General features: G+C 50.6%; 2 protein-coding genes across 2 annotated transcripts in view; one reads left to right on the forward strand and one right to left on the reverse strand.

Annotated features, from left to right (window-relative positions):
• The window catches only part of SLC67A1 (solute carrier family 67 member 1), a 61,599-nt gene extending 44,692 nt beyond the window's left edge, over positions 1–16,907 (forward strand). The window contains exons 8-10 of the mRNA XM_009950484.2: positions 7,565–7,666; positions 11,478–11,598; positions 16,720–16,907. Coding sequence (XP_009948786.2) covers positions 7,565–7,666; positions 11,478–11,598; positions 16,720–16,907 — 411 coding nt within the window. The remainder of the gene's footprint in view (positions 1–7,564; positions 7,667–11,477; positions 11,599–16,719) is intronic.
• Positions 16,908–19,442: 2,535 nt separating this feature from the next.
• PHLDA2 (pleckstrin homology like domain family A member 2) lies at positions 19,443–19,841 on the reverse strand. Its single transcript, XM_009960189.2, has one exon. It carries the CDS (start codon positions 19,839–19,841, stop codon positions 19,443–19,445), a length of 399 nt encoding a protein of 132 aa, XP_009958491.2.
• Positions 19,842–25,591: the final 5,750 nt, after the last annotated feature.

The following is a 25,591-nucleotide window of genomic DNA, read 5'->3' on the forward strand; positions in this document are numbered from 1 at the left end:
TAACCAGGACCCGACCCTTCCCATAGTCACAGGGTTTCAGCCCATAGAGGCAAATCATACCTATTACCACACTCAAACCCAGCAGTGGCCTACAGGCTCAGGTGCAGCATCTATTTTGCTGGGGAGTCTTTGCCTCAGGACATTCAACACAGAAACTAGCTTTTGTCAGCCAGGCAGTTTTCTTTCATCTATCCATGCAGTTTCTATCTGTGTTGCTGTGCATATTCTGCAGCACACAACTCTGGACATCAGAAATATAGGAGTGAAGTGATCGTAGAATACAAACCTCTCTCCTTCATGATGGTGCTTTGGGGTTTGCTGTCAGAACACCAAAAAAGGAAAGGGAAAAAAATGCTTTATTTTTTTAAAAAGCCTAGATCACCTGATTCCTGGTGACAGCAAAGCTCTCTCCTCTGAGAGCTTGCAAAGCACTGCTTTCTGCTTTGTCACTTGTTATTTCTGCTTTGTCACTGGCAGTTCCAAGCTCTGCTTTGGTTTACACAGGACCAGATCCTTAACTAGTCCAAATGATACTCTCGCCATCTGGCTTTTAAATTATTGTAAAACATTAGAATTTGAGTCTTTGCTTTCAGAGCAGGTCTCTGGATAGAACTGCCTAAAGATATCTCTTGCAGATAGTGTCTAGATTAATGTTTTATGACTGCTTTCTGTTGGGGTTCCTCCAGTGGAAGATGTATGCAGGGAATGCTTGTGTGCCTTGATGTTGCCTAAGCTGGCATTTCACATGCATTTGTTTCTGCTGTACAGTGAATTGATACTACTGGAGATATAAATGCAGATTAAGGTTCAAGTAAATTCCACCAGTCTGGATGGGTGAATGGTGATTAATATCTGCTGACTGGCTTCCCCACTTCACTGCGTAAATTATAGCTTCATTCATAAGGAATATAATGTCCTTTTCAATTAATTTCATCAACCAGATCCTCAGCTTTGATTTCTCATTCCTTAGTTTGCCTTTCCATATAATATTGTAAGGATTTTCCCATTCTTCCTGGACTTGCTCTGAGCCTTCCTGTTAGAGGAAACATGCCCCCCTCCCCATTTGCATCTCTACCTGGACCTGAGAATGGGTCCTGTTTGAGGACTGTTATAGATGGGAGTGGATGTTACAGAAATGAAGGGGAAAATAAGAATTCAGCCATGTCCTGTTTACTTTAAACCTCCCTGTAAACACTAAACACAGCCCTGGGCGGTTGCACAGCACAGCCAGCTGATATGCCCAGTGCCGTGTCCCAAGGTCTTGCCTGCTCCCAGCACACATTGCATTCACTCAGCAGCTACAGAGATGCACAGGGAACAGCAGAATGAGCAGGGCTTAGCTGAGCCCTTTACTCAGCTCTTTCCTGAAAGTCATACGCTGACAAAAGCATTGCCTGGTCTGCCAGTTCCTGGCAATTTTTAGTAATAGTGTTTCTGTGTGTTATTGCAGTTTCTACTTTTCTAATGAAAACTTCTCAAAGTGGGCATCTTCCTTTTGCACAAAAGGTGATGTTGCAGCCCTCTTTCCCTGCCCGATCAGCAATGCCAGGATGACTCGAATAGCAATGGTCTCTTCCTGCTTTCCTCTCCCACCCCAAGGATATTATGCTCCAGTTGCTTAACCTAATTTTTCAGCTTCTCAGCCTTGTTTAACCTACTGTGGTGAGAAGCAGCCAATGCACTGCAAGTATCTCTGTTTCTCACCATTCCTCCCATTCAAGCCAACTGTAGAGCACCCAGAGAGGAGATTCTGAATGGCTTTGGGCCAGTGGACCTAAGTTTAAGTAGGCAACTCAAGTACTTGTCTCAGTATCTCAAACAGTTCTTTGCGTGAGGAGATCAGCACAGAAACACCAGCCCCGTGGGAGGTGAGGCATTTGCCACCTTTGCAGATGGAGGATGTTAGTTAGCTGAGGGATGCGATCTGGAGCTCCTCGGCCTCACCTCATCACGGTTGGTCCTCTCTTGTCGCTTTATAACCCCACAGTCTCTCATGGAGCCCTGAGTGGCCCGAAGTAACACATCTGCTGATGCGTTATTGTAAAAGTACCCGTGGGAATACCAGTCCATGGGGAACGGGGGCTTCCCAGCTCTCTGGATGAAGCACTGACCCAGGCATCTATTTACTGTTCGTGTTTAGGCAAAGAGCGTCATCTAATAGCAGAGGGCACTGGAATGTGTGGGGCAGGCTTAAGCACAGTGAGGGTGGGCAGGTGGGAAGGGGGCTTACTTCTGGGTCGGGACAGAGCCAAACGAGGTTGGAGAAGGTTGTGTGGGAAGGCAGTGTCATAGTGTTGGAACAACGAGCTGCCTGCTGAGGAAACAAAGTCGTTGCTTAGAAAATGGAATATGAGGGAGGCTGGAGTGGGGTGACAGGGAAGTGAAAACAGCAAGTGTGGGGCAATTTGAGCAATCCAGGGCGGTGATACTTGAAGCACCGTGATAGTGTGGGGCTGTGTGATGAGCTGGGACTGTGCCAGCGTAAGTGGAGGAGGAGGAGTCAGGTGGGAGATAACGAAATGAGGAGGGGAAGGCAGACAGTGGGAGGGGTACCTCTGTGCTGGGCATCTTGTATCGCAGACGTTTCCTTGCTCATAATAAGTTTGAAACCTCTTTATCTGATTGCTGGTGGGTCTCCAGGCAAGATGTGTAAAAGCCCGTCAGGGACGCAATCCCTCTGTCCTCCGGGGCTGGGCTTCCAGACTCTACTCATCTCAGAAGCCATGCGAATGAAATTTCCCTCATAGCAAATGTCTGTGAATGTGAGATGCCATTCAATCTCCCTCCAGAGACTAATTAATTTTGTAATAATTTAAAATAATTTAACTTTGCATAATGGGCAGAAGTGGGCCTAGGGTCCAGCTTTTTTTGGAGTTGCAAGTGCAACAGCATGGACAACTTCCAGGTGTAGTACCTGGCTTGGAAAATGCCGCTGGAGGATTAGGCAAGTGAAATACCTGGAGTCCCTGGTTGGTATCTAAAGTCACATCTGATGCTTAGATTTCAAACTGTGGGAGGAGGTGGGGGAAGCTTTCCTTGAAGCCCTTTCTCTCAAAAAAACCTAAGCAAACGTACCAAACAAAAACTCTGGGTGGGACAAAGGGGTAGATATTTAGAACCCTGAGGATCAAGAAATCATAAGACATCTGTTCTATTTACTGTGTTTAAGTTTGTATTGTTATACAAACTCCACCTCTAGCTGTGCAGCTTCTGGAGGGACAAGTTGGTACTGAGTGATCCTGAAAAGATGAGAGAGATTCCTGGAGGAGAGATTTACATTGCATATCATCTTATCACCAGTCTGTCCCTCTTGCTTTTTTTTTTTCCCCTGCACAGCAAAAGAGATGATTAAAGAGCTGGGGATTTAATTACAGCCAGGTATGCCTAGGGGGAAAACCCACTCGGTGAAAGGACCTTGCAACAACAAACAGAAAGTGCTCCAGTTTCCTCACTTTGAAGGATTTAAATCTGTGGAGGGGGGGGTGGGTTGGAGCGGGGAAAGAAGGTGATTAGGCTGGAGTTTGCTAAACACACGGTCCTCTTCCCCCTGTTCGGCAAAGTGCTGCCTTCAGCAGTTTGGTCCTCACTGTCAGCTCTCCTTCCAGTCCCACCACCCTCCTGCTCCTCTGCAAGACCTGAGCTACTTCTCAAGCGCTTTCTGGCATCTCCATGTCAGTAAAACAGCTCTCTTTTCCCCCGTCCAAGGTTTTTTGCAGAAAAACCTCGTGATTTTTGTTGCCCACTGTGGCCTGCCCCAGCCGGTGCCCACCGCGTGTCCCACCCCAGCCAGCCTGTGCTCGCCCTGGGAACTGCCAGCTGGGCACAATTTCAAAGGCGAGAGATAAGGGTCCGGTGCGTGGGAGGCCGCCTCTGATGTGAATCATGCATCTGCACTAGGGATGGGGCCCTGCATCTGCTCTGCTAGGCTGTACCACCTCATCTGGCCTGCTGCGCCTGCCTCTCCGACCTTCTCACGCCTTTTCCTTTCCATGCTGTTGGGTGAAAGGGAATTTATTTCGTTGCTGGGCTTCTGTCAAGCTCTTGATTGGTGCTGATGGGAGAATCTGTAGAAAGAGTCCTGTGTCCACCGAGCGTGGAGGACCAGCTGAGCATCTGCATAACTCCTCTAACCTCCACTGATGGGGTTAGCTACTTGCAGGTGCCAGTCCTGCTAGCAACGGCTCCACGTGCCTAGGCTAGTGCTTCACCATTCAGAAGTCTTCCAAAAAACAGCACCTTAAACCTTCAAACAGCAACAATCTCTTCCATCCTGCAAGGGATTCCTGAAATTTGTTAATGAGGTTAACAATAAAATAGGTAATTGGCTCTTCTGAGCAAATTGGATCTGCTGCCTTCCGAGAAATCAAATGCAGTGATAGAGGTGGAGAGTATTTTTCTATGTGAATAGCTGAACTAGTGTAACAAATCCCCAGTTTGGCGAATCCAGCATAACGACAAGGAAAGATTTGGCTGTTCTTATGCATTTATTGGGAGACTTATTTGCCTTTAAAGAAGGAGGGGGGGAGGAAAAAAGAGATGAGTTAGTTTTTCCTATGACATACGTACACAGCCACGGGCAGTGCCTGTTATTTCACTTGCAAACAATTTCCTCTCTCTTTTGTTTATTGATGACAGAAGGCATTCCAGCCAGGTACACTGGCTCTTCCCCGACTTCAAGACTTCAAAGGAGGTCGGGTTACAAAGGCAAGCACCATCCAGGCAAAATGAAATGCAGGAGGGGAAAGCCCATCGCAACAGTCGATCTCAAGGGGAGGTTACATGCAAGGGAAAAGCCCAGGATGCGCCAGGAGGAATAAAAAGAAGGATAAATCCCGTTGCTGCATCATCAGTGCCACCAGGCCTTGTCCATGGGAGTGGCAATGGACAAGTCATCTGGGATGCCCCCGCTACCCCCTGGCAATGGCAGCACATGTCATGGGAGAGCACACATGAACCACTGTTTGCTTCCTCCTTCCCAAAGGTGCCTGTGCGGGCGGCTGCTGCTCGTGCAAACCCAGGGACTGTGTGCCCAGGGAAAACTGCAGGCTGGAAGTGATGGGTTTTTGGGTCTAAATTCAAAATGGAAGTGAGGTCGGAGCTCCTGGTGACTGGTAACATTATCCAGTGCCTAAATCAAGGTTCTGTGTCCAAAATCAAGATGATGTGTCTTGCCTGCCTGGGGCTTATGGCTGGATTGACAATGACCGTGCTAGGGAGGGAGTCCGGCAGCCCAGATAACCAGTGGGAAGGCTGCAGTTTGTGTAACCCAAGGATGGCTGCTCAGCCCTGAAGGGAAAGCAGGTGACTTGGGCTGACGTTTGCCCTTGGGAAAAGTCCCATCTCTGAGTTGGTTGGTTTAGCAGTGTTGTTTTACCTCGCTCCGAGTGACGGGGAAGCCTGTGCTGAACTCCAGCCTTGGCACTAGGACTGTCCCTCTGCCCCGCTCACTCTGGGGACAGCCTGGTCTGCATATCTCCGGGTCTTGCCTGCTCAGAGCCTGGCTTTGCTGCAGCGGTGCCTGTTGCCTGTGCTTAGGGACTTGTGTGTAGTGATGGAGACGTTTTTGGATATGCCACTCCCACGGCCATGACACCAGGCTGCTCTGGGATGTTGCTGATGATATACCCCAATGACTCAAGGAAGGGCAAGGACTGGGCTGCGCAGCGTATCCCGATTAAATATGCTGTTCAAGTCCTGGCAAATTGAGAAACGTTTCCTTTCCTTTTCCAAGTTGGGGTTTGGGTGATGCCACCGCTGAGTCAAGCCATGCCCTGCGACGGGGCACAGCCCCCATCCCGTGTGACTCAGCACAGCCTCGGCCAGGGCAAGCCGGCATGAGGGACTGGGAAGTTGCAAAAAATTAATGACAGTTCTTCGTTTTGGGAGCACTCAGCTTAATGAAGCATTACTCAGCGGCTTCTCCACCCAACCCCTGAGTAGGAGCCATCAGGGCTGGTATCAGCCTCCTCCCGTGTCCGTGGCAGGGCTTTCAGCCGGGATGACTCAGGTCACCCCATGCATTGTCCAAGCATCACACTGCACCAGTGTCCCCAAGGCCACCCAACAAGTGACATGACCCAGGAGAGACACACAGGACCTGTGCCACTGTCACATGTTGGTGAGGCACACGTGAGCCGAGCTCTCAAGCCCTGCCCAAGGGTGGGGACAGGGACAAAAAGGAGGCAGGAAAAGCATTTACTGGGAACCAAAATGTCTGCTTGGCGCAATGTGCCCTAGTGTCAAAAGTTGCTTGTGCTCTGAAGCGAAGTGAAGGGTCGAATTTTGATGTTTGCCATTAAGTTGTAGCTTGTTGGAAATATATAAGGTTTGTAGCTATTGTTCCCTATGTCAACTTTATTTTCACTCTATAACTATTTACTTTTTGCCTTTTTGAAATTTTAGTAATTGAATTGCTCTTTCTGGACTGCTTGTCATAGATAAACGTTTCTTTTCTTTTTAATAACTTACATTCTCACTTGTTTTGCGGTCATTTCCTTTCAGCTGAGTTTGGGTTTCACCCTTAGGGATTAACACAGCAAAATGTCATTCCGGGTCCAAGCAGAGCACCAAGGTTTTCTCCAGGATGGACTGCCATTGAAATGAAGCCATCCTGCCAAACAAAGCATTTTGAACTAGAGCTCTTCTTTCAAGTTGGAGGGGTTTTCGCTTGGATCAAACAAACCCTTTCAAGGCAGGGAAAACTCGGTTCCTATCTGTCCCTCCCCTGAAATGGAGTCAGTCAGGCTTCATTTTCACAGCAGTCTCCTCCAGCCTCTGTCCTCTTATGTCCACTGGGCCAGCATCGTCTGAAGTGTGAGAGATGCTGAACAGAGAAATAAAAGAGGGAATCTTTGCTGTGCAAAGTGCTGGAAAAGCCAAATACTTCTGGGACTTAAATTTTTTTGCTCTTCCTTCCCTCCCCCTCTCTGCCAGTTCTTATTTAAAGTCTGTAAAACCAGTTCCCCATCCCTCATGTCTGCGCGTGCTGCTGGAGCTCGGTATTAGCATCTCCATCGTACTTCTTTCCTGCCTAGAAACGATGAACCACCCAATTTGTATATTTATAGTTTAAAATAATGGCAAGAGAAGGTACGGGAAAGGAGGCATTTTCCTCCTCTGTGCACAAATGTACGGTTTTTCTTTGGAAGGACTTGCCAAAGGACTATCCTTTGGAAGGATAACGAAGACCTTAATATTAACTGTATTTTGCAAAAAATCAGAAGTTAGTTACTTAGAAAAATTCATTTGTCTCTGCAAACCTCTTTAGAAAGTTTCAGTCATCACTGATAAGTAGGCAGTGATGGTAAACTCAGGAGTGCACCCTGAATAAAGTCTTTCAGCTGACAGGATGGATCTATCCCTAGGCTACAGAATGCTTGAAATAATGGATCATGTCTTCCAGCCATTTACCATGACAGCAAGGTCCCTTTTTCTCAAAAAAAAAAGCAAGAGAATAACCCATTTGCTGCCTTTCATTTGCTTGAAGCACTGTAGCAGTTCTCTTTTGAGCTTGTTTAAGTTGTTATGTATTGGGCTAAATAGTGCTCGTGTGCTTCTTTCCCAGGTTGTCCAGGGTCTGGTCATTGGAAAACTCACTAACCACTGCTCAGAGAGGACCCTGCTCAGGCTCAGTGTCTTTGTCTTTGCCGGCGTGGGCCTAGGCATGGTAAGGCTCGGCGTGAAATCATCCATGGTGCCTTTTAATACTGCAGTGGTGCAGGGTCCGTGAGACCCGGCTGCAAGCTCTGCCCCTTGAAATGCCACTGCCAGCTTTGCTGGTTGGTCCCTGGGGGGGAAACCAGCTCTCCTGGGCCTCTGTGCAAGCAGAGTCACACTCAGCATAAGCACTGCGCCAAGTAACAATAAAGAGCCGCGTGAGTAATAGTTACGGGGATTAAAAAGAAAAATTAATCTTGCACAGAAACTCGTTAAGTCCCTCCTGAGTCACTGGCTTTGCATAGAAATCCTGCCCTCAGTCTTGTCAGCGATTGCATTTCCTGAACTACCCAGAAAGTAAATGAAGATTATGGGGGGGGAAATCATTGTGGGTGTACGCTGCTGCGAGACAGCAGAGGTTGTGTGCTCTTCTTCTGGGGCTTTATTTTTGCCTAATTCCCCCAAGCTGAGACTATCTGGGGAAGGAGGTAGCAAGGCCATAATTTTGTTCCTCTGTTTTGGGATAAGTGATGTTACCTGTAGCTGGTTGAGTCTGCATGGGCAACAGTTGATGCCAATCTCAAACAGTAATTGGAAAACCAAGCTAACGTAGGCAGCTCTGCTGGTGATTGTGCTTGCTCAGATAAGCCACGCTCAGGGAACCGATAGCTCTGCCCAGGCCATGGGGATGGAGGAAGGGTGCACGCTGGTCCCTGTCAGTGAGATGGGCCCAAAGGACGGTTGATCTGCATCAGCCTTTCGACATTCCCTGCAGGGTTTGGCCTCCAGCCTTGCTGCTGGGGCACCAGTGCTCCCGCTGGTGCAGGTAGGGTGGGTGACATTCCCACAACCATGCCACAGCCACAGGGGGGCCAGGGCCAAATCCTGGAGGGTATCGAGGCTCATCGTTCCCAGCTACATGGATGAAATGAGGCACCTATGCATCTTAGCTAACCTGAGGTTAAATTGCCTGTCTGAGATGAATCTGGGAAGGGAGGATGGATGCAGATGAAGAGTTGGCTCTGCAGATGGAGCATGGTCCCCCTCTCTGGGATTTTGGTGCTTGCAGAGGTGCTGCTGGGTGGTAGGATGCTCAGGAAGGGTCCCTCCTGGCAGGTGTCTCGTGATTTTGGCTGGCACTGATGTGCCCCCTCAGCATGGGGCATCTGCACAGGGCGTGGTGCTCCTGAGCATGGCCCGGGAAGGGCTTTGAAGGTCTCACCATTGGTTTTTGGTCATGGGTGGGAGCACTTGAGTGGGACCAAGGTGGACCTGGCCCATCTAGAGTCCTGAGCACCCCCAGCTGGGTACAGGGCAGGGTGCCACTGGGACCAGCTCCCCATGCTGAAGACTCGTCCCATGGGAATCAGAGATAGGAGCAACATGGAGTAAATAGCTTTTGTGTGCTGAGGTCTCGCTGAGAGGGAAGGCTGGAGGTGGCTGGAGGTAGGAGAGAGAGCTTCGATGGCAATGGAGGGGCGCATGGGGCAGCACAGCTTGCAGTGGCTAATGCCCCAGCACGGGGAGGCTCACATCGGCTGCACAGGGAGGGCAGCCAGGGAGGGAAATTGGTTTAGAGTTGGCAATTACGCCAAGCCCTGAGGGCTGTGGACATCCTGACAGCAGGGCCCTGGGGACAAGGGTCAGCAATGACTTCCCATGAGAACTATTCATAGGCAAACGCAGCTGCGATCCTCTTCGCCCGGGACGCCTTGTTAAAAAGCCCTCTGTAAAAGCGCTCTGTTCGAGCAGCTGCTGAGAAAACATCCGTTTCTGGGGTGGCTTTCCATCTCGGTGGGGATGAGTGCTGTCACAGCGGCAGGCCCCAAATGCAGAGATTAATGCGTGAAGCTTTTAATCCTGCACAGCCGCTGGTGGAAGAGCATCACGCCTGCTGTGCCCTTGCTGCATCTGGCCTCCAAACGGAGCAGATCCCCTCCCCATAGGGTGGAAGCAAGGAGGAAGGCTAGCCGTTAATAAAAGACACTCTGAAACCCATCTTCATATCCCCAGGAGGTGGGCTGAAGTGTTTTTGGAAGGCTGGCACCAGCAGCAGGCAGACAGACAGACAGACAGCAGCGCAGCTGGGAGGAGGCTGCAGGATGTTCCCAGCAATCAGCAGCTGGAGAAGGGAAGGGGTGGGCTGGGAGCTCAGCAACAACACCTGGAAAAGGAGAGGAGGGGAGAGCCAGTGTCTGATCTGCAGATGCGAGCCGGGAGCGCGTGGGCAGGGGTGTAGGAGGGCTTGGCGGTTGTGACGGGGAAGTTTTTCTCTTTGTCTGAAAGCACGGCTGTGCCTCGTCCTGCCTCGCTGCCTGCCTTTCCCAGGCCTTTGCTTTTTGAGCCTGTTTGCTGAAACTCCTGGTTCTGCTTCCCTCACCTGAAAAATGCCTTCAGCTCTGCTCAGGTCAAAAAGACTGCTACCTACCCAGCGGCTGAGGAGTGGCAGAGACCAGCCTCTGCCTGGCTCAGTCCCTTCCGAGTCCAGGGGAGTGAAGAGCCATTTCCCCTGGTTTTACAGGAGGCACAGACACGGCTCTGCTCTTTTCTGCCCACTTGCTTCAGCCCACAAGGGAATTTGTACAAAGCAGGGGCGAGTTGAAGCTGTTTTTTTCTAGGAGATCTGCAATGTTGTCCTGCAATGACATTTGCCCTAGCAAGGAATTATTCTCCCTCCATCTGAGTGTTTATGTACCAAATACCTGTTCCTCTGTCTTTGTTCTCTGGTTCCTTAATCAGAAGTGCCTAGATCTTAACTAAAACGTAGGCAAAGAGCCCCTCCGAGGAGAGAAACCTGGTTGTATGTGACTTTAGAGGGGAACTAGGAATAAACCTCAGTATTTCCAAGTCATGAGTGAGCAATGTCTCTGGGCTTCTCCATCTTCTGTAGCCAAGAGGCAGGGACCAGATCTTAGGAGAGAGGACTCCAGAGAATGAAACTTCTGGCTAAACCAGCAACAGAAATGTTTCCCAGCCGCAGCAACACACGTTGAGACATGGGTGAGGGCAGGAGACTTGCAAGAGAGGGGGAATTTCCTTTCCATGCCCCAGAGAAATCCATTCATTTGACCAGCAGGTCTTGTGAATGAGCCGAGAGCCGCTCTAGCCCCACGGCTTAGGGAGCCTCACTGCTTTTGTTTCAGTATTAAGCAGCTGGAGGGATGTCTCCACTAGAATGTGTGCAATAATAAAATCATTACTCTCCCTAATTATGCTCGCTAATGTGCACTTATGGCCAGAAGACCTATTCCAGATTACTGAATTCAGTGAATTTATTAGCAAGGAAGCAGCAGAACAGGATTAGAAATCCCAAAGGTATGGCATTACATAATGCACCACTCTCATTTATTTTGACAAGCTCGGTTTAGTTTTAATTATTTATGATAATGAACTGAAATGCCTTCTCTAGGCTGTTTTGTATAAGTAATGGAGGCTTCCTGAAGTACACCACATGCATCTGCTGTTCAACATTTCCTCAGGAGTTGGACAAGAGACAGAAGACGGGGGGAAGGGTGCGGGGACGTCACTAATTCCCAGACGCTAAAAATACCCACAGCAGTGCCGGAGAAACGTGCTGCCAGATTGTAGGATATCATTTGCTACTTGCTCCACATGCCTGGAATAATTCACTGCAGACAAATGGTGGGCTATGAAAGACCCTGCAATGGCCAAAGCCACACCATCATGTATCAGTTGTGGCTCCCACAATTTACCTAGAAGTCATGAATTTGACTCGTGATGTTTTTCTAGGTTGTTTCTTTTCACAAAGTCACTGCTTGTGCTCTCTAATGACCCATGGTCTATTGTGTCCTGTCCCTTAGGCCCTGATGAGGACCGTGTGGCACTACTGCATTGTTGCAGTGCCGCTGGTGTTCGCCTTCAGCACACTGGGCACCATCACTGACAGCATCCTCACCAAGGCCGTCCCCTCCTCTGACACTGGTAAGACTCATCAGAAAAAGATCACGTCTGTTTTTTTCTTTCTTGTTTTTGAGTCCGTCGAGTGCTTCTCAGCTCAGACCACCGCTATTGAGCACGGGGCACATTCATGGCCAATGCCCAGTTCCCCAGCAGATCTGGCTTGGCAGTTGCATGCGATGGGTGTCAGCAGAGCAGATGAAGAGGGACCAGTGGTGCTTATATAGGATGAGCTTGTACAACATCGAGCAAGCATCCCACGCCCCAGAGCATGCCACCTGCTGACATCCATAGTGGCAGGCACACAGGGGAGGCTTTCCCAAACTCTGATTTCCGTGGGAAGCCAAGATATGGTTAAAAAAAAAAAAAAAAAAAAAAAAAAAAAAAAGGAAGAAGAAAAAAGCTGCCTTTCCACCAATAAGGATGACTCAGAGAGCTGCTCATTCACGCCTTTTAACTGAGGGCATTCTGGATCGCCCTTTGCCTGATGCAGTGATTGTCCCCCTCTTCATGTTTTGGCCATGCTTCAGTCAAAGAGTTACTGTATTTCTCTGTACAAGGCAGGTGAAATACAGTGGTTGATGCAGAAGTCTTTATACCTGTGTTTTTAGTTCTGTTGATGAAGAAAATATGTCTACGTTATTGTCATGGGAGCCTTGCTGAGTTTGTCCTGGGATGAAGCTGGGTTGACCTGGTTTGGCATCTTTTGCTCAAGCTCTTTCAGGATTTGCTCCAGAGCTGCATTCACCAGGTACCTGAGAGTCTCTCTGCTTTAGCTGAGACTTTCTGGGATGCCAGCCTGCACCCTTCATCTTCCCTAGCAGATGTCTGAGCAGCTACCTCTGCACAGACCCTACCGACAATGGAAGTTATAGTTTGCACAGCCCTTTAGTGAAATTTATACAGCACTTTTGAGATGCTTCTGATGAAGAGCTTTTCTAAATGTCACTTCAGTAGTTTATTTGTAGAGCTGACCACCACATCTCCTACAAATGCTGGGAGCCTGCGATTTCCAAGTGTGATACGTCTACTTGTGAGGACCACTTAGTTCCCAGGGAGGTGAGGACTGGCGGTGTCTCAGCCCCTCCGCTTAGCTGGGAAGAAAATCTGCTGTTTCATGAGTTGGAGCAGTGTTCACGCGAGGAGGGAGAGCCAGGGGGAAGGGTACCAAGTGGCTTTGGGACATACAGCCAAGCTGGAATTTATCCAGGCTCTTCTCAAAGGGGCTTTGTGAGGAAAACCGGAGCGTTTCTTGGCTTTTAAAGCCCAGAGGCAAGCTTTGGTCAGAGAGTAAAATGGGTTTAATTGCCTCACCCTGCTCCCTGCTTGCGTATGTTGTTAGGTCAGCCTGTGCCTTGGCGGGGTGGACAGTCTCCGCAGGGCAGGACAGAGGCAGCCCTCAGGGTGGTGCAGATAGTCAGGAAAGGGTTGTGGGGCATTGAGGGAGCCATGGGCTATCCGGGGCTTTCTCCTGCCCATCCATCCTGGGCTGATGCCACGCCAAGTGCTACTACAGACTGCAGAGTTACAGCTGGCTCAAAACTGGGCCTGCCGAGGAGGGATGCTGCTGGCACGGAGGATCTTGGCCCTGGGGAAAACCTTGTCTTTGCCGCTCCACCCTGGCCCTTGCCTTTCAAACCACTCTTTCTCCTTGCAACATTTCCGAGGGAAGAAGCATCTGATGGTTTTGTGCTTGTTTTGGATGCACCCGGGCAGGGGCTGGGATGAAGGCAGGAATGCCTGACACAGCAGAGCAGGCGAGCTGCCTCTCCACAGCAGCTGCAGCAGGGACGGCGTGGGTGTCTCGCAGAGAAATTCAGCTATTAAAATGCCTGCCATCCGTCTGTGGCTGTGGGTGGCACCCCACAATGGCTGCTCCACCCGTACAGCAGCCAAGAGTCTACTCCTTCCTATGCGAGCCCAAGACCTGCTCTGCAAAGCAAGCATTTTGGTGGTGGTGCCTTAAAAATCCCCATGTTTCTAAGAGCGTGGAAATCTGGCTTTATGAAAAAGCCTCACTGTTGCTGCGTCAAAAACCTGAGTGCTAGCTTGCAACAACTTTTAGTTAATGCAAGGAAATCAAACATTGAGAATTTGCTTTCGGAAACATCACTCCTGAGCCTTGCTGCTCTGACGTTTTTGCCAGTCTGGGGCCAGTAGAGCCCATGGAGGGGGCCAGGGAGAAGGTTCCTGAGGAGCTGGAGTCTGGGCTGAGCTCAAGTGTCCATCTCATCACAGGGCTGGAACGGATGGGGCGGTGCAGGAGGATAACCTGTCCGCCCTTGCTAGACGCTGAGTCACCCATCCTTGCCTTTTAAATAGGTGTCTCGGAACAGGAACAGTGGGACGTAGGATGGCACCATCCCTTGCACCCATCATCCTGCTTTCAGGACTGATCCAAAGTCACTTCCTACCGAGGCTGATGAGTTTGCCACTTGCTCTTTGCTTATGGCTGGGGCTTTGCACTGAAGCAAAGACAGCGGAAATTATTTCATTCTTTTCCCTTTGATATTTTTTTCCTCTCTCCTCATCTTCAAAGGCAGGAAGGGAAAATTCTGCCCCACATGCACGTGCTCTTCAGCTGGGCGTGCGAGCTGGTGGGAGGACAGCCCCGAGCCCAGGGAGACTCGCATCCGCACAAGCACTCCTTGTGAGCCCTGGTCCCTCCCCGAGAATGGAGGTCTTGTGTCTCCACAGAACCCCCTGCCCCTGGGGGAGGGAGGGAGGAAAGCCAGCAGAGCTTTCCTGCGTAACGGGCCCACATTTTGTGATTTATTTGCACGTCAGAACAAAACCTCAGGAGAAAAGCCTGCAGCCAGGCAGGGCTCGGCGCGTTGAACCCCCCAGCTTTGCTCAGGCTTCGCTGGTTGGAAGGCAGCCGCTGGCAGCGGTGACCTAATCGTTAAATCAGGCCCCACAATTGCCCCACGGGCGTGTGGCTGATCTGGGCCAGCACCATCATCTGAGTGCGGCAACAGGATGTGAGCTGGAAAGGAGGGTGAGCCGGGGCGCCCAGCACAGCGGAGGCTGGGAGGAGGGACGGAGCCGCCCAGCTTGGGGAGCTGCCAGTACCCAACCCTGAAACCTGCGGGGGAGAGGACGGATGGGGCAGGAGGGGAGGATGGGCTCCCAGCCAGGACAGGTGATGCCAGGTATGGAAAAAGGGGGGAAAAAAGCTGGGGAGGGAGAAAGCATGTCAGGGAAGGTGCAGAATGTGGGATATCCATGATGAAGAAGGTGAGCCTGAGCGTTGGCAGAGCTGCACAAAGTGACGCAGGAATTTTTCTGCTGACATGGTGACTTGTCCTAGTTAAAGGTCTTGCCTTAAATGAGTTCCATCACATGCACAGCTTTGCAACAGAGCTAGGGCCATGCTGCAGAGCTGAGATTTACAAAGTCCCAAAGCTCGAGGGCATCTGACACGAGGGATCTAATTTAAGCCCATTAAACAGAAATTATCTTTCTCAGCAACATGTTGGAGAAGTGCAGAGGGAGAGCCCAGCCTTTTAAGAGGATGGATTTCTGCTCCAGAAAAAAAAAAAAAAAAAAAAAAAGAAAAGGAAAAAAAATGCCTCCTCAGTCATCCTAAGAGCCAGTTTGGCAATTGCATGTAGTAATTAGTTTAATTCAAATACCTAGAGGGTAAAAATTAATTGCAAAACCTGCCCAGAAAGTTTGGTGGTTGTGGGATGGTTCCCATTGGCAAAGGGTCAAGGCGAGGTCCCACCCATTGCCTTTGTGTTCCCATGCGCGGGAGGAGAGCTCGGTAGCGCTTCCCGGGAGATTTCCCTCTCCGCACGGCTACGCCCTTGGCTCGGGCTCATTGCACAAGTATTTTAAGCATGCTGATGAAAGCCCGGCAGTCGCTGGCTGGCATCACGTGAACACCTGGCTGCCTCTTCTCTCTCGGAGCCGAGGATCAGTTCCCCATGGCTACCCACGTCAAATATCGCACTCGGCTCCACGTCTTCTTACGTACGGGACAGCATACTCCTCATCCTTCCCAGACACTGCTGGCCTTGTGCGGCGACAACGCCTCAGTGCATGTCTTGGTGGGAAATTGGTGCCAACAGCCCAAATAATAATTGCAAACATCATTTCGGAGCAGGGCCCAAATTTCTTGCATACGCTGCCAGCTTGCCCTTCTTCCCAGTGTTGGGGGCTAATGATTTTTCTGGCTGGCTGGATGTTTTCTGCTCCCTTGAGCTTGGTAGCCATCCTGCACAAAGACTGCAGGGCAAAGACTGTGCGGGGTGCACGGGGACCAGCTTTGCGTCCCGTGGGATGTCCTGGCCATCCACCTGCGCGTGGAAAAAAAACAAAAAACCCAAAAAAAAACCCAAAACCCTGCCTTTGCCAAACTGGAGGTGCTTCCCCATCCACTGGGTTCCTGTTAACAATGCAAATGGAAGAGCTGCTGGAAGGGGAACCGGCCCAGCCAGGTGAAGGGCTCACATTTCCATCCAAATTGAAATATCCGTTCTTTTTCCAAAAGGGGGGGGGGGGAGTATCTCAAGGGGGGGTGTCAGGCTTTATCTCTGGTTTTATTTATTTAGTCTTAAAGACCTGGTTAGACCTAAGCCTCTCACTCCTGCTAAGCCCTTGAGAGCTGTTCCTCTGTCTCACACTAGAGACTAAATGGGAATAACAGCTTGGATGGAACAGGGTGCAGGGACCTCTTGGGTAATTATGCTGTTGGAAGAATCTGTGTGATTTGCTTCTAAGTCTCAAACACAACCCTAGAAATTACCTCTCCAACCCTAATCCTATGCAGTAGTTACCAGTCCTGCGTGTGTGCGATGGTCAGAAGCATCTTCTGCGGCCAAAGGCATCCCTGGACCCTGGTAAAGGCAGCAGTGAGCACCAGCTTGCCTTTCGGGCAGTGTTACTGTCGTCTGGACTGCTCAGTAAAGAGCTGAGCTGGCTTGTGGTGGAAACTAGTCCCCATGCCTCCAGGAGCCCTTCGCCTTAGCAAACCCTAATTGGACCTCTATAAATTAATGCAAGAGATTATTTGAAGTGATTTGCCGCTACTATGGGAGAACGCCATCAGGGACAAAGGGAATCCCACAAGTGCTTCCCCGTTTTTCCATCCCAGGACTTGCTCTCACCCTGACGTCTGTGTGTCTCTGCCATCTCTCCTAGGTACCATGCTTGGAATTTGTGCCTCAGTGCAGCCCTTGACCCGGACGGTGGGCCCAACCATCGGTGGAGTTTTATACAAAAAATTTGGAGTCTCCTCCTTCGGCTATTTACAGCTAATTGTCAATATAGGTTTGTTTGTTTACCTCTTAAAGACTAAAATCCCACTGAGAGAGATGAAAGGCCAGTAACTCAGTTGCAAGAAACAAACTCCCTTACTTTTTCCATAGAACTACAGCTGTTCTTGAGTTTTATTTTGATTCCATAAACCTGGAATAAAACCATTTGAACAATACCTTGCATTTCATCAACATTTGCCTCTAGAGTAAGGGATGGCTTTGTTTGCAAAGGCCTTGGAGCCATGCTCGAGCAACTGGTGGCCATGGGACCCCGGGAGCTATCGAGTTCCCCCCCCCAGTGGTGGCTGTCATTGCAGGCCATAGCTCCACAGGCTCAGCTGTTGTCAATCAGCATTCCTGCTTGGATCCACCAAAACTAAGGGGACTATGAGCCAGTGCCTCTGCTCTGGTCTGGCCTTTTATTTCACACAAACACACACCCCCAACGATGCCAAGGAAAAGCAAGGCAAAACACATCTGCTTTTGAGTGTCATTGTGCTGCATTAAATGCACCTCTGGCATTCTTGTGCTAGAGGGGAATCAAGGCCAAATGTTTTCAAATGCTGTGGCCAAAAGTTTGCTACATCCACAGCTCAATCATGTGCAATCCTGCTTCTGCACGAGCCCAGCGGGCAGCAGCGTAGCTGCCAGCAGCATGCAAGGAGCACGCAGAGCCCCGATGTAGCACGCTGCAGTGCCAGTCTCCCTGCTGCTTCCAGAAACGGTGGCCAACCTTCCTTCCAGGTTTGCTTTTTTCTTTTTTCTCCTCCTCTCCTCAGTCTCTCTTGCTCTTACTACAGGCTGCTTGTAATTACATACTTTGCAACTTCCTCCTGAACAAAGTCTCCTGCAAGAATTGCACTGACATTGGGAAGGGGAAATTACCAAGTTTGGAGCTTAGCAGGGAGTACTTTGCCTGCTAATCTCATAGTCCTGACTGCCGAGCCAAGTCGTGTGCTGCAGCATTGCTCTCGAGGAAGCTCAGGTTAGTTAGTGATAATTGAGCCTCACAAGATAAAACTTCAGTACTTTTATCCAAAAAAATAGCTGCTTTTTTCTCTCCAAGCTTCTTGGTCCAGGTGCTAAAGGAAAAAAAGACCATCTCCGTTCTTCCCAGTTATCCTGGAGAAATTTAACTTGATCTAGAGACTGCAGAGGTGGAGGCAGAGCGAGGCGTTCAGTTTGCTGCAAAGCTGAGGAATCCCATGGAGCGTCGGCGCTGTGTTATTCTGAAATCAAGAATCCAGTTTTCTGCCTCAGTACAGAACTAAGCTATGGGGGCCGGGGGGAGGATGCAGGGCGTTAGCAAACAGCAGCACTTTATTGTTGCAAGGAGCTCTTGTGCCTTCCGCAGCCGCCATTACTCGATTATATGGGAAAGCGCTTCAAAAGGAGCACTTATCCAAACTGTGGTAGGCTTTTCTGTTTCCACCACTGACCAGAATTGGACCGTAACACACTTTCCCTCCCTGGTCAGGAGACGAGGTCAAATGCAAATGCATTATCTGGGCTTTCTCCACCTCTCACTGCCCAGTCCAGGGCACCAAAGAGCTGAGCTTACCCACTCTTTTTAAGCTACTACACCACTGCCCACTCCACAAACATGCATCAACAAAAATTACTACAGCCCAGAGTACAGTAATAAAAAGTGAACATTTCAAGTAATTTATTTGGAATGGACATATTAATGCAAAAGCAATATTAAGACCAGTAACTGCTGAAAGACATTCATCAAAATAAATACAAATATAGATACTACAAATAATTTAAATTGTGTTTAACACCACCAGTCAGTGTTGAATCTTCTTTGCGTCTCATAAATAGAAGATAATCATTCGCAAAGCTGTACCACTCAAAACACGTGGACGCTTTGCTAGAAGTCCTTTACGAAAGTCTTTGGTTTTTCTTTAAATGCATCTCAGGCAAAGCTCAGGGCTCTTTGCTCAGCAGCCTCAACGGGCTTGGAGAAAACCAAGCTGCTTCCAGCTCTCTTCTTCGCTTTCCTTCATTGGTACCCTGTCCCATTTCAGTCCAAGACACTCGATCTGGTTTATCATCCAGTGGTATGCTCTGAAAGCAGCGAGAGACAGCAGGTTAGTTAAACGAACAGCGGGGCACGAAAGAAAGAGGGGCTTGAAGGGGAGAGTAAGGGGTCAGTTGCACATTTTCAGTAAAACCTGTCCGGACCGCGCTGCCAAGCGCCATTCCTCGCACCCCCCACCCCCCCCCACCCCCCCCCCCCCCAGCCGTACTTCTCAGCGCCCCGCACACGCCCGGCTCCCACCAGAAACTCCGAGCGATGCTCCGGGACGAGGGGGCGAGCCCCAGCACGGCGCTGAGGCGGCCGGGCAGCACGGCCCGGGCTCGGGGGGCGGCCGGGCACCGCCGCGGGCCGGAGAGGGCGGCGGGGCCCCGGGGGGTCCCTCCGGCAAGCAAAGGGGCTGAGCGGGGCGGGGGGGGGGGGGGGGTGGAAGCCCCCACTGCCCGTCCGAGTTCCCAACGCAGGCGGTGCGGCGGGGATAATTAAAGAAAAAAAGATAAAACCGACTAAAAGCCGCGGAGGGGCTCACCTGGGGCCGGGCCGGCCGGGCGGGCGGCGGCGGCGGCTCAGGGCGCCCGGGCCAGCCGCCGCTCCTGGGCGCCCGCCGCCTGCTCCATCTCCTGGCGGCTCTTGAAGTCCTGGATGGCCCGCTTGTTCTGGAAGTCGATGAGGGCCATGGTGATGGAGGCGTTCCAGCAGCTCTGGTCCGGGCACCGAAAGTCAATCTCCTTGCGGTCCTTGGTGACGATGGTGAAGTAGATGTACTTGCCCGTGCGCTCCACGCAGTCCACCTTGAGGATGGAGCCGAAGCCCAGCTCCTTGCCCTTGGCCCGCTTGTGCCCGTCGGGGAAGAGGCTGAGGCTGTCCTTGGTCAGCACCACCAGCTTCTTCTTCCACAGCTGGAAAAGGCTGTCGCTCCGCTTCTCCAGCTCGCCCTCGCGGATCACCTCGGCTTGCATCTTCATCCTCCCTCCCGGCGGCTCCGCTGCGGCTGCGGCTCCGGCTCCGGCTGCGGCCCCTGCTCCGGCTCCGGCTCGGGCGGCGATGACCGAACCTCGCCGAGACGGGAACAATTTATTGCAATGAATCAGCGCCGGGCGCCTTCCGGTGCCTCCCCCGGGGAGCCCGGCCCGCCGCCCCCTCGCCGCCCCGCCTCCCGCCCGCCCCCCCGGGCCGCGCTCCCCGCCCGCCGCCGGACTGCGGGGGGTCGGCGGGGGAGGGGGGGCGGGGGTGTCCCCCGGGAGCAAAGGGGAGGGCGCTGGGTGCTGCCCCGCCTCGGCGTGGGGAGGTGGGCGCCTCCCCGAGGGGCCCCCGTCTCTGCTGCCGCCGTGGGCAGGGGGACAGCGGCCACCCCGTGAGGGGACCCCAATTCTACCTCCCGCCCCCGGGGGGTGTTTCCTCTGCCCAGCAGGGATAGTCCTCCACGGTGAGGATGGGGCCACTGTGACCTGATGCACCCCCATCTCCCCTCCTCTGAGCACTCCCTAACACTCCCCAAGCCCACCCTGGGGTATGATGTGCTCCCAAAACCGCGTTCCTGTGATCCTGGCCCTGGGCATCTCTGCCACGGTGGGGCTGCCCTGGCTCCTTCTGCACCTGGTGCAGAGGGGTCCGAGCCCCGCCTGTGGTGGTGCGCTGCCACCTGCCATGGGCATCTGCTTTGAGCCTCAGCCCTGGGTCACCCCAAGAGGCTCAGCTGGGACCTGGCCAAGCCCACCAGCTGCATTCAAGGCCCTGCTGGCTCTGCGCCATCGCCATCAGCCCTCCCTACGTCCTTTCCTTGGGGCACCCCACCTCTCCAGTTTTACATTGACGCTGCTCCCCTTTATCTCTTTTGTTACCCCCTGCCATCACTGGATTTATCCCATTTTTCTTCCCCCCAACCCACTCCCTCTTCCCAGGGAAGGCACCACAGTTCATTAGAGTCTGGCCAGCGGCACGGGCTAATCAGAGAAGGCCGTGGCAGTTGGAGGTGATATTTAAGAAGCACGTGCAAGCCTGCAGTCCCTTCCTCTCATACACCATTCATTTTGTCACTTTTACAACAGTTGACATAAGGCTGATCCAGCTTCCTAGCCGTTGCCTTGAAGCTGCAGCTGAGGGCTGGGCTGCGCTTAATGAACTTATTCATGCTGTTTCTAAAGCAGTATTTGCTCAGCTACATACTTTGTGCGGCATCACCCTTTGAACTTTGAGCCCTGTTCCCCTCCATCATCTTTCTCGAATGACCGACGCCTCTACAGGTGCTTGCAAGCCAAGCCCCAGAGGTGAACTTACAAAGCAAGGCCTGGCCTCTTTGAAGAGCTTGGCAGCATTCCCGGGGACTTCGGCAGGGTCAGAAGCCCATTCCTGGGAACAAACCAGAGCTACAGCCAAACTCGTTTCCGCTGCAAATCACTCATCAGCCGCGCTTTGATAATTCGCAGCAGCGTGCACATCTGTGGGGAGGGCCAGAACAAAGGTGGGGTCTGCGCGATGCTCTTGGGGTTGATGAATGAACCAGGAGCGGTTTGGCCGAGCTTCTCAGGGTGGGATGGGACGGGGACTGCTCTGGGAAGACCACGCTGGCCATCACTGCTGGTGGGGTGGGGGAGCGGCTCCAGATCATATGTGCAGCTGTGTCCTGGCACATGAAGAGCTGCAGGTTTTTCCCTGAAAGCCAACACTGAATCTCACTTTTTAGGGTGATTTAGTTCGTTTCAGTGTAGGGAACAGCCCAGATTGACTTACAACTAGGCTGCACATCCTCATTTTCTGGACAAATGCTTGTCCGCTCTGTAAAACAAGTTCCTGCCCAAAGGGCCCCATAAGAATAAGGAAGCCAGAGCCAGCCAGGAGCAGAGCTGGATCTTCAGCAGAAATCATTATGATATTTTTAATTGGGCTCCAAAATACAACAGGGAATGATCTTTGTTCACAGGAAATGGGACACCACTTCAAAAAGAGCAAAAAACCCAAGGCAGCAAGTCAGGAGCATACAAGGAACATCTGGAGGAAGGCTCCCAGTATGGAAAGGCTGCAGGACTTGGCATGTTTGTGCACACCTTGCTTCAAAAGGTCCAGTAAAAAAAAAAATAAGTTCACTTTTAAATGAAACTCACATCTGTGAATGCAGGGTCAGCAGCTCACTTTGGTCTGTCTTTCCACTTTTGCTTTCATCTGAGTGATTTTTCTTATGCATTTATCCATCATTTTGAAAAATTCAAAGCCTCCCTCAGCTGTCACCACAGTCAACTTGTCTTAGCACTGGCCAAATTAGAAAACTGCTAGAAAAAGAAAAGATTATTAGGAAAAAAACATGGAAAAATTGCTCACAGTGTAGAAAAGTGTAGGTTCGTGCAGAACTGGGACCCTAGTTTCCAATGTATGTCTTGTTTACATAGAATGAGCTTATTAAACGGATAACCACATAAAAGGAAAGTCCAGTGCATTAAAATACCATAATTTTAGGTTTCTGGCGTTGTAACCATGCAAAAATTCCATAAAGTAGGTTTTAAAGCCTATTTTCTGAAGCAGAAAGAAAAGGTGACACTAACTGAACCCAAAGTGGGCAGCAAAGTTGAATAATGGGCAATCGCCTATGAAAACATATCTTGGGAAAGTACAGAGGCCTTCAAGGAGCTCAGAGCACTCTGACGTGGCAATTGCTTCCAATAAGTAACACAGCCCTGATTCCAGTGCATGCCGTGGTAGCTGGCCACTATTGTTACAAGTATATAGACTAGCTTCACTTGGAAAAAAGAAAAAATACGTATATTGCCTTATTTTTTAAATAATAAGGGTTGATGACTTAGGTGAGGAGCTGTCATCAGAGAGATAATTTCATCTCCGATGTGTCTGGGGAGAGGGGTAAGAGATGCAATGCAGCCCTGCACTGTACCCTGGCACCAAAGTTTGGGACAAGCATGGGACGAGTGTCACCGGGCGGTTTGAGTACGTGTCGGTAGTGGGTGGCTTTGATAATTAAGGGCCACAACCTGGCTTTAGCTAATAGGAGCTCTGGGTGATTGCAGTTCAGGTGACTGCTGCTGTCTCTGTCCAAGCTGGGGCAGTGGCTGGGAGAAACCTGTTGCTGTCTTTAGTTCGGGTTTAGTTTAGTTTGGTTTAGTTGTGTCACCAGCGAGAGCAAAAGAAGAGACTTTTTTCTTGCAACCCACCACGTTGCCATGCCTGTGCCTTGGCAGCACATGAGCTCCTAAATACAACTGCTGTGACTCCCATTAAAAAAGGTCATCAGGCAGCAGCCCTTCGTTACCCACTCAAATACAAGAAATCTGCAGGAATCTGAAAATTTAGGAATTTGTCTCTCTTCTTAGAAAGGAGTGGAAAAATTAACACAGTGGGGACTGTTAACCAAGGGGAGGTGGTGAGAAATTCACTGACAATCATTCACTGGAGCCTCATCCCATGTGGCCATCTCCCTCTTCCCGTGCTCACCCGGGATGCTGGCACCACCCTCTGCTTCACCCCAAAGCCATTTCTATTCTAGTAAGAAGCCTACGTGGTAATTTGGCATGAAAGTGTGGCTTCAGCCCTCTCCCAGGCAAAGGGAGTAGCGCTGGGGGATGCTTGCACATGCATGTGTGGGTCTTGTGTAGGGATTCTTTTTTAATGGGTGTGCGATGGAGTGGCCACGTTCAGCCTTGATGCGTGGGCTGGTGGCATCAGCTTTCTCAGGCTGGGTCGTTGGCTCTGCCATGGCACATGTGCCTTAAGTGAGCGCCTGCTCCCGAGGAGGGATTTGATCATCGTTTCAGTCTGAGGCATCATGTACCCTGCTGCTGGCAACATCGGGTTGCCTTAGCTACGTGAGTCATGGTAACACAGCACAGCAGCCACGCAAGCGCTGCCAGGAGGAGCCCATGGTCTGAGGTCAAGGCTGAGGATGTGTAGGGCTCACACTGAGGAAAAATGCAAAAAAATGGGATTTTGGTGGTTTACCTCCTCTGCAGCTCTCCCCACCTGCCCATCGGCAGGACCTGCTGGCTTTCCCGTGGGATCTAGCAGTGCATTTACCTGCTGAGGTCTCCAGCCGGCCCTGACACTGCATCTCCTTCCCAAGAGATGCAGGAGCTCATGCTGCAGCTATCAGTCACTGCAGGGTACCAGCATTCCCGCTGCCATCATGTTTTTATTCCTGTTGTCACTCTGTAATACTGGAGCTGTGCATCTCCTCTCCGAGTGGGCTGGCCCTGGAGGAGGACCCCTAATTTCGCTGATGTCTCAGCAGCAGAGGAAAGTGGAGACTCAAGGCCACATAACTTCTGTTATTATAATGATTTAAACATGACCTCTATAGGGAAAAAAAGGGTTTACAGGATTGACGTTGTAATCCTGCCAGCTGAAGTCGATTAGTAACACAGAAACATATGTTCTTGCATTGGAAATTGGTGCCCTCCAAGTTCATATTAGGGCGTAGCTGTATCCACAGGCACGCTAGAGCTCAGTGTAGTGACCACTGCGTCTCCTAGGAAACTTGTACTCAAAAAAAACCCTAAAGAGCTGTAAGTGAAGGGTGTGGGTTGCTACTGTGGAAAGGTTGTGAGGAGCAGCATTTTTTCATGCTCTTCACATTGTTTTTCCTTTTTTTTCATATTTTCATGTTCCTTAAAATGTTGGGGTTTTTTTTTAATTAGACTAGTCTAGAATAAATCTGTGAAGTTTTGGTTATAGTTTGTTATTACTCTCCTCCTTCAGAAATGTCCTGGGACAAACCGGTGACATCGGGTCCCCTCAAACCCCACAGGTCACATGGTGGGTGCCAGTCCCTCTCCAGGCAGGACCTCCTGGAGGAATGTGCAACCCATCAGGGGGAACTGCCCAAGATCAAGGCACCTTGTGAGGAGGCTCTGTTTCAGTTTGGGGGGTGTTCAGATCTTTCCATGAGCACAGAGGGAGCTCAGGTACTTCACTCCAAGATGGCCAAGTTCAGGTGAAGAAGCTCTTCCCTTAGGGGCAGTTCAGTTAGAAAGGTCTCAGCCAGGGAGATGAAGGCCACCAAGGGTGTTTGTTTAATGATTACAACAAATGAAATGCAGCAAAGCTGGAGCTTTTGGGTTAATTTAAACAAGGGCAGCAGCGGAAGTGTCTTTGCTCAATCTGTGAGAATTTTTTTTGTACTGTACGCAAGCCATGCATTAATCAGCAATATCACGTAGCCCCACTTGCTCAATTTACTAATATTTATCTGACTAAGACTCTTTTTTCCTAAGCAGCTTGAAATGTCTCGTCTCACTGACTCAGTGTGTTACCATTACATGTTGTAAACTGCTGCAGACAGTCATGGAGCAGGCGTGAGGGGCTGGGGAAAAAAGATGTCATTTCCAGTAAGCCAGTCCTTGGTTGTGCTCTGAAGGAGAAAGCCAAATAAGGGTGGGTATGTGCCAACTCAAACCTGCTTTAGGAGGCCTTCAGGCACTTAAGTTCAATACTGGGATTAAAAAGCAGGGCGGGGGGGGACGGCTATTTTGCTCTGTCTTTCCCCAGCAGCCTGGGCATGACCGTGTGTGTAGTGTCCCATACTCTTGAACATCATGTAGGTGTTCAGTTTGGTTACTGAAAAAAAAAAAGGAAGAACGAGGCTTGTGTTACCTGGTCTTTTGAGCTGTTGATCATGCAGTTCCCTGTTCTGGTTGCCCCTTGTCAGCCCAATTTCAAGCTCATATGGCAGAATTAGAGGAGGTAGAAAGTTGCTGCAAGGTTCACGTGTAGCTGG

This window comes from Leptosomus discolor, chromosome 12, assembly GCF_034619465.1.
Source record: "Leptosomus discolor isolate bLepDis1 chromosome 12, bLepDis1.hap2, whole genome shotgun sequence".
NCBI lineage: Eukaryota > Metazoa > Chordata > Aves > Leptosomiformes > Leptosomidae > Leptosomus > Leptosomus discolor.

Bases quoted from the DNA above. Each gene is read 5' to 3' on its own strand.
- PHLDA2 (XM_009960189.2), bottom strand. From the start codon at position 19,841: ATGAAGATGCAAGCCGAGGTGATCCGCGAGGGCGAGCTGGAGAAGCGG.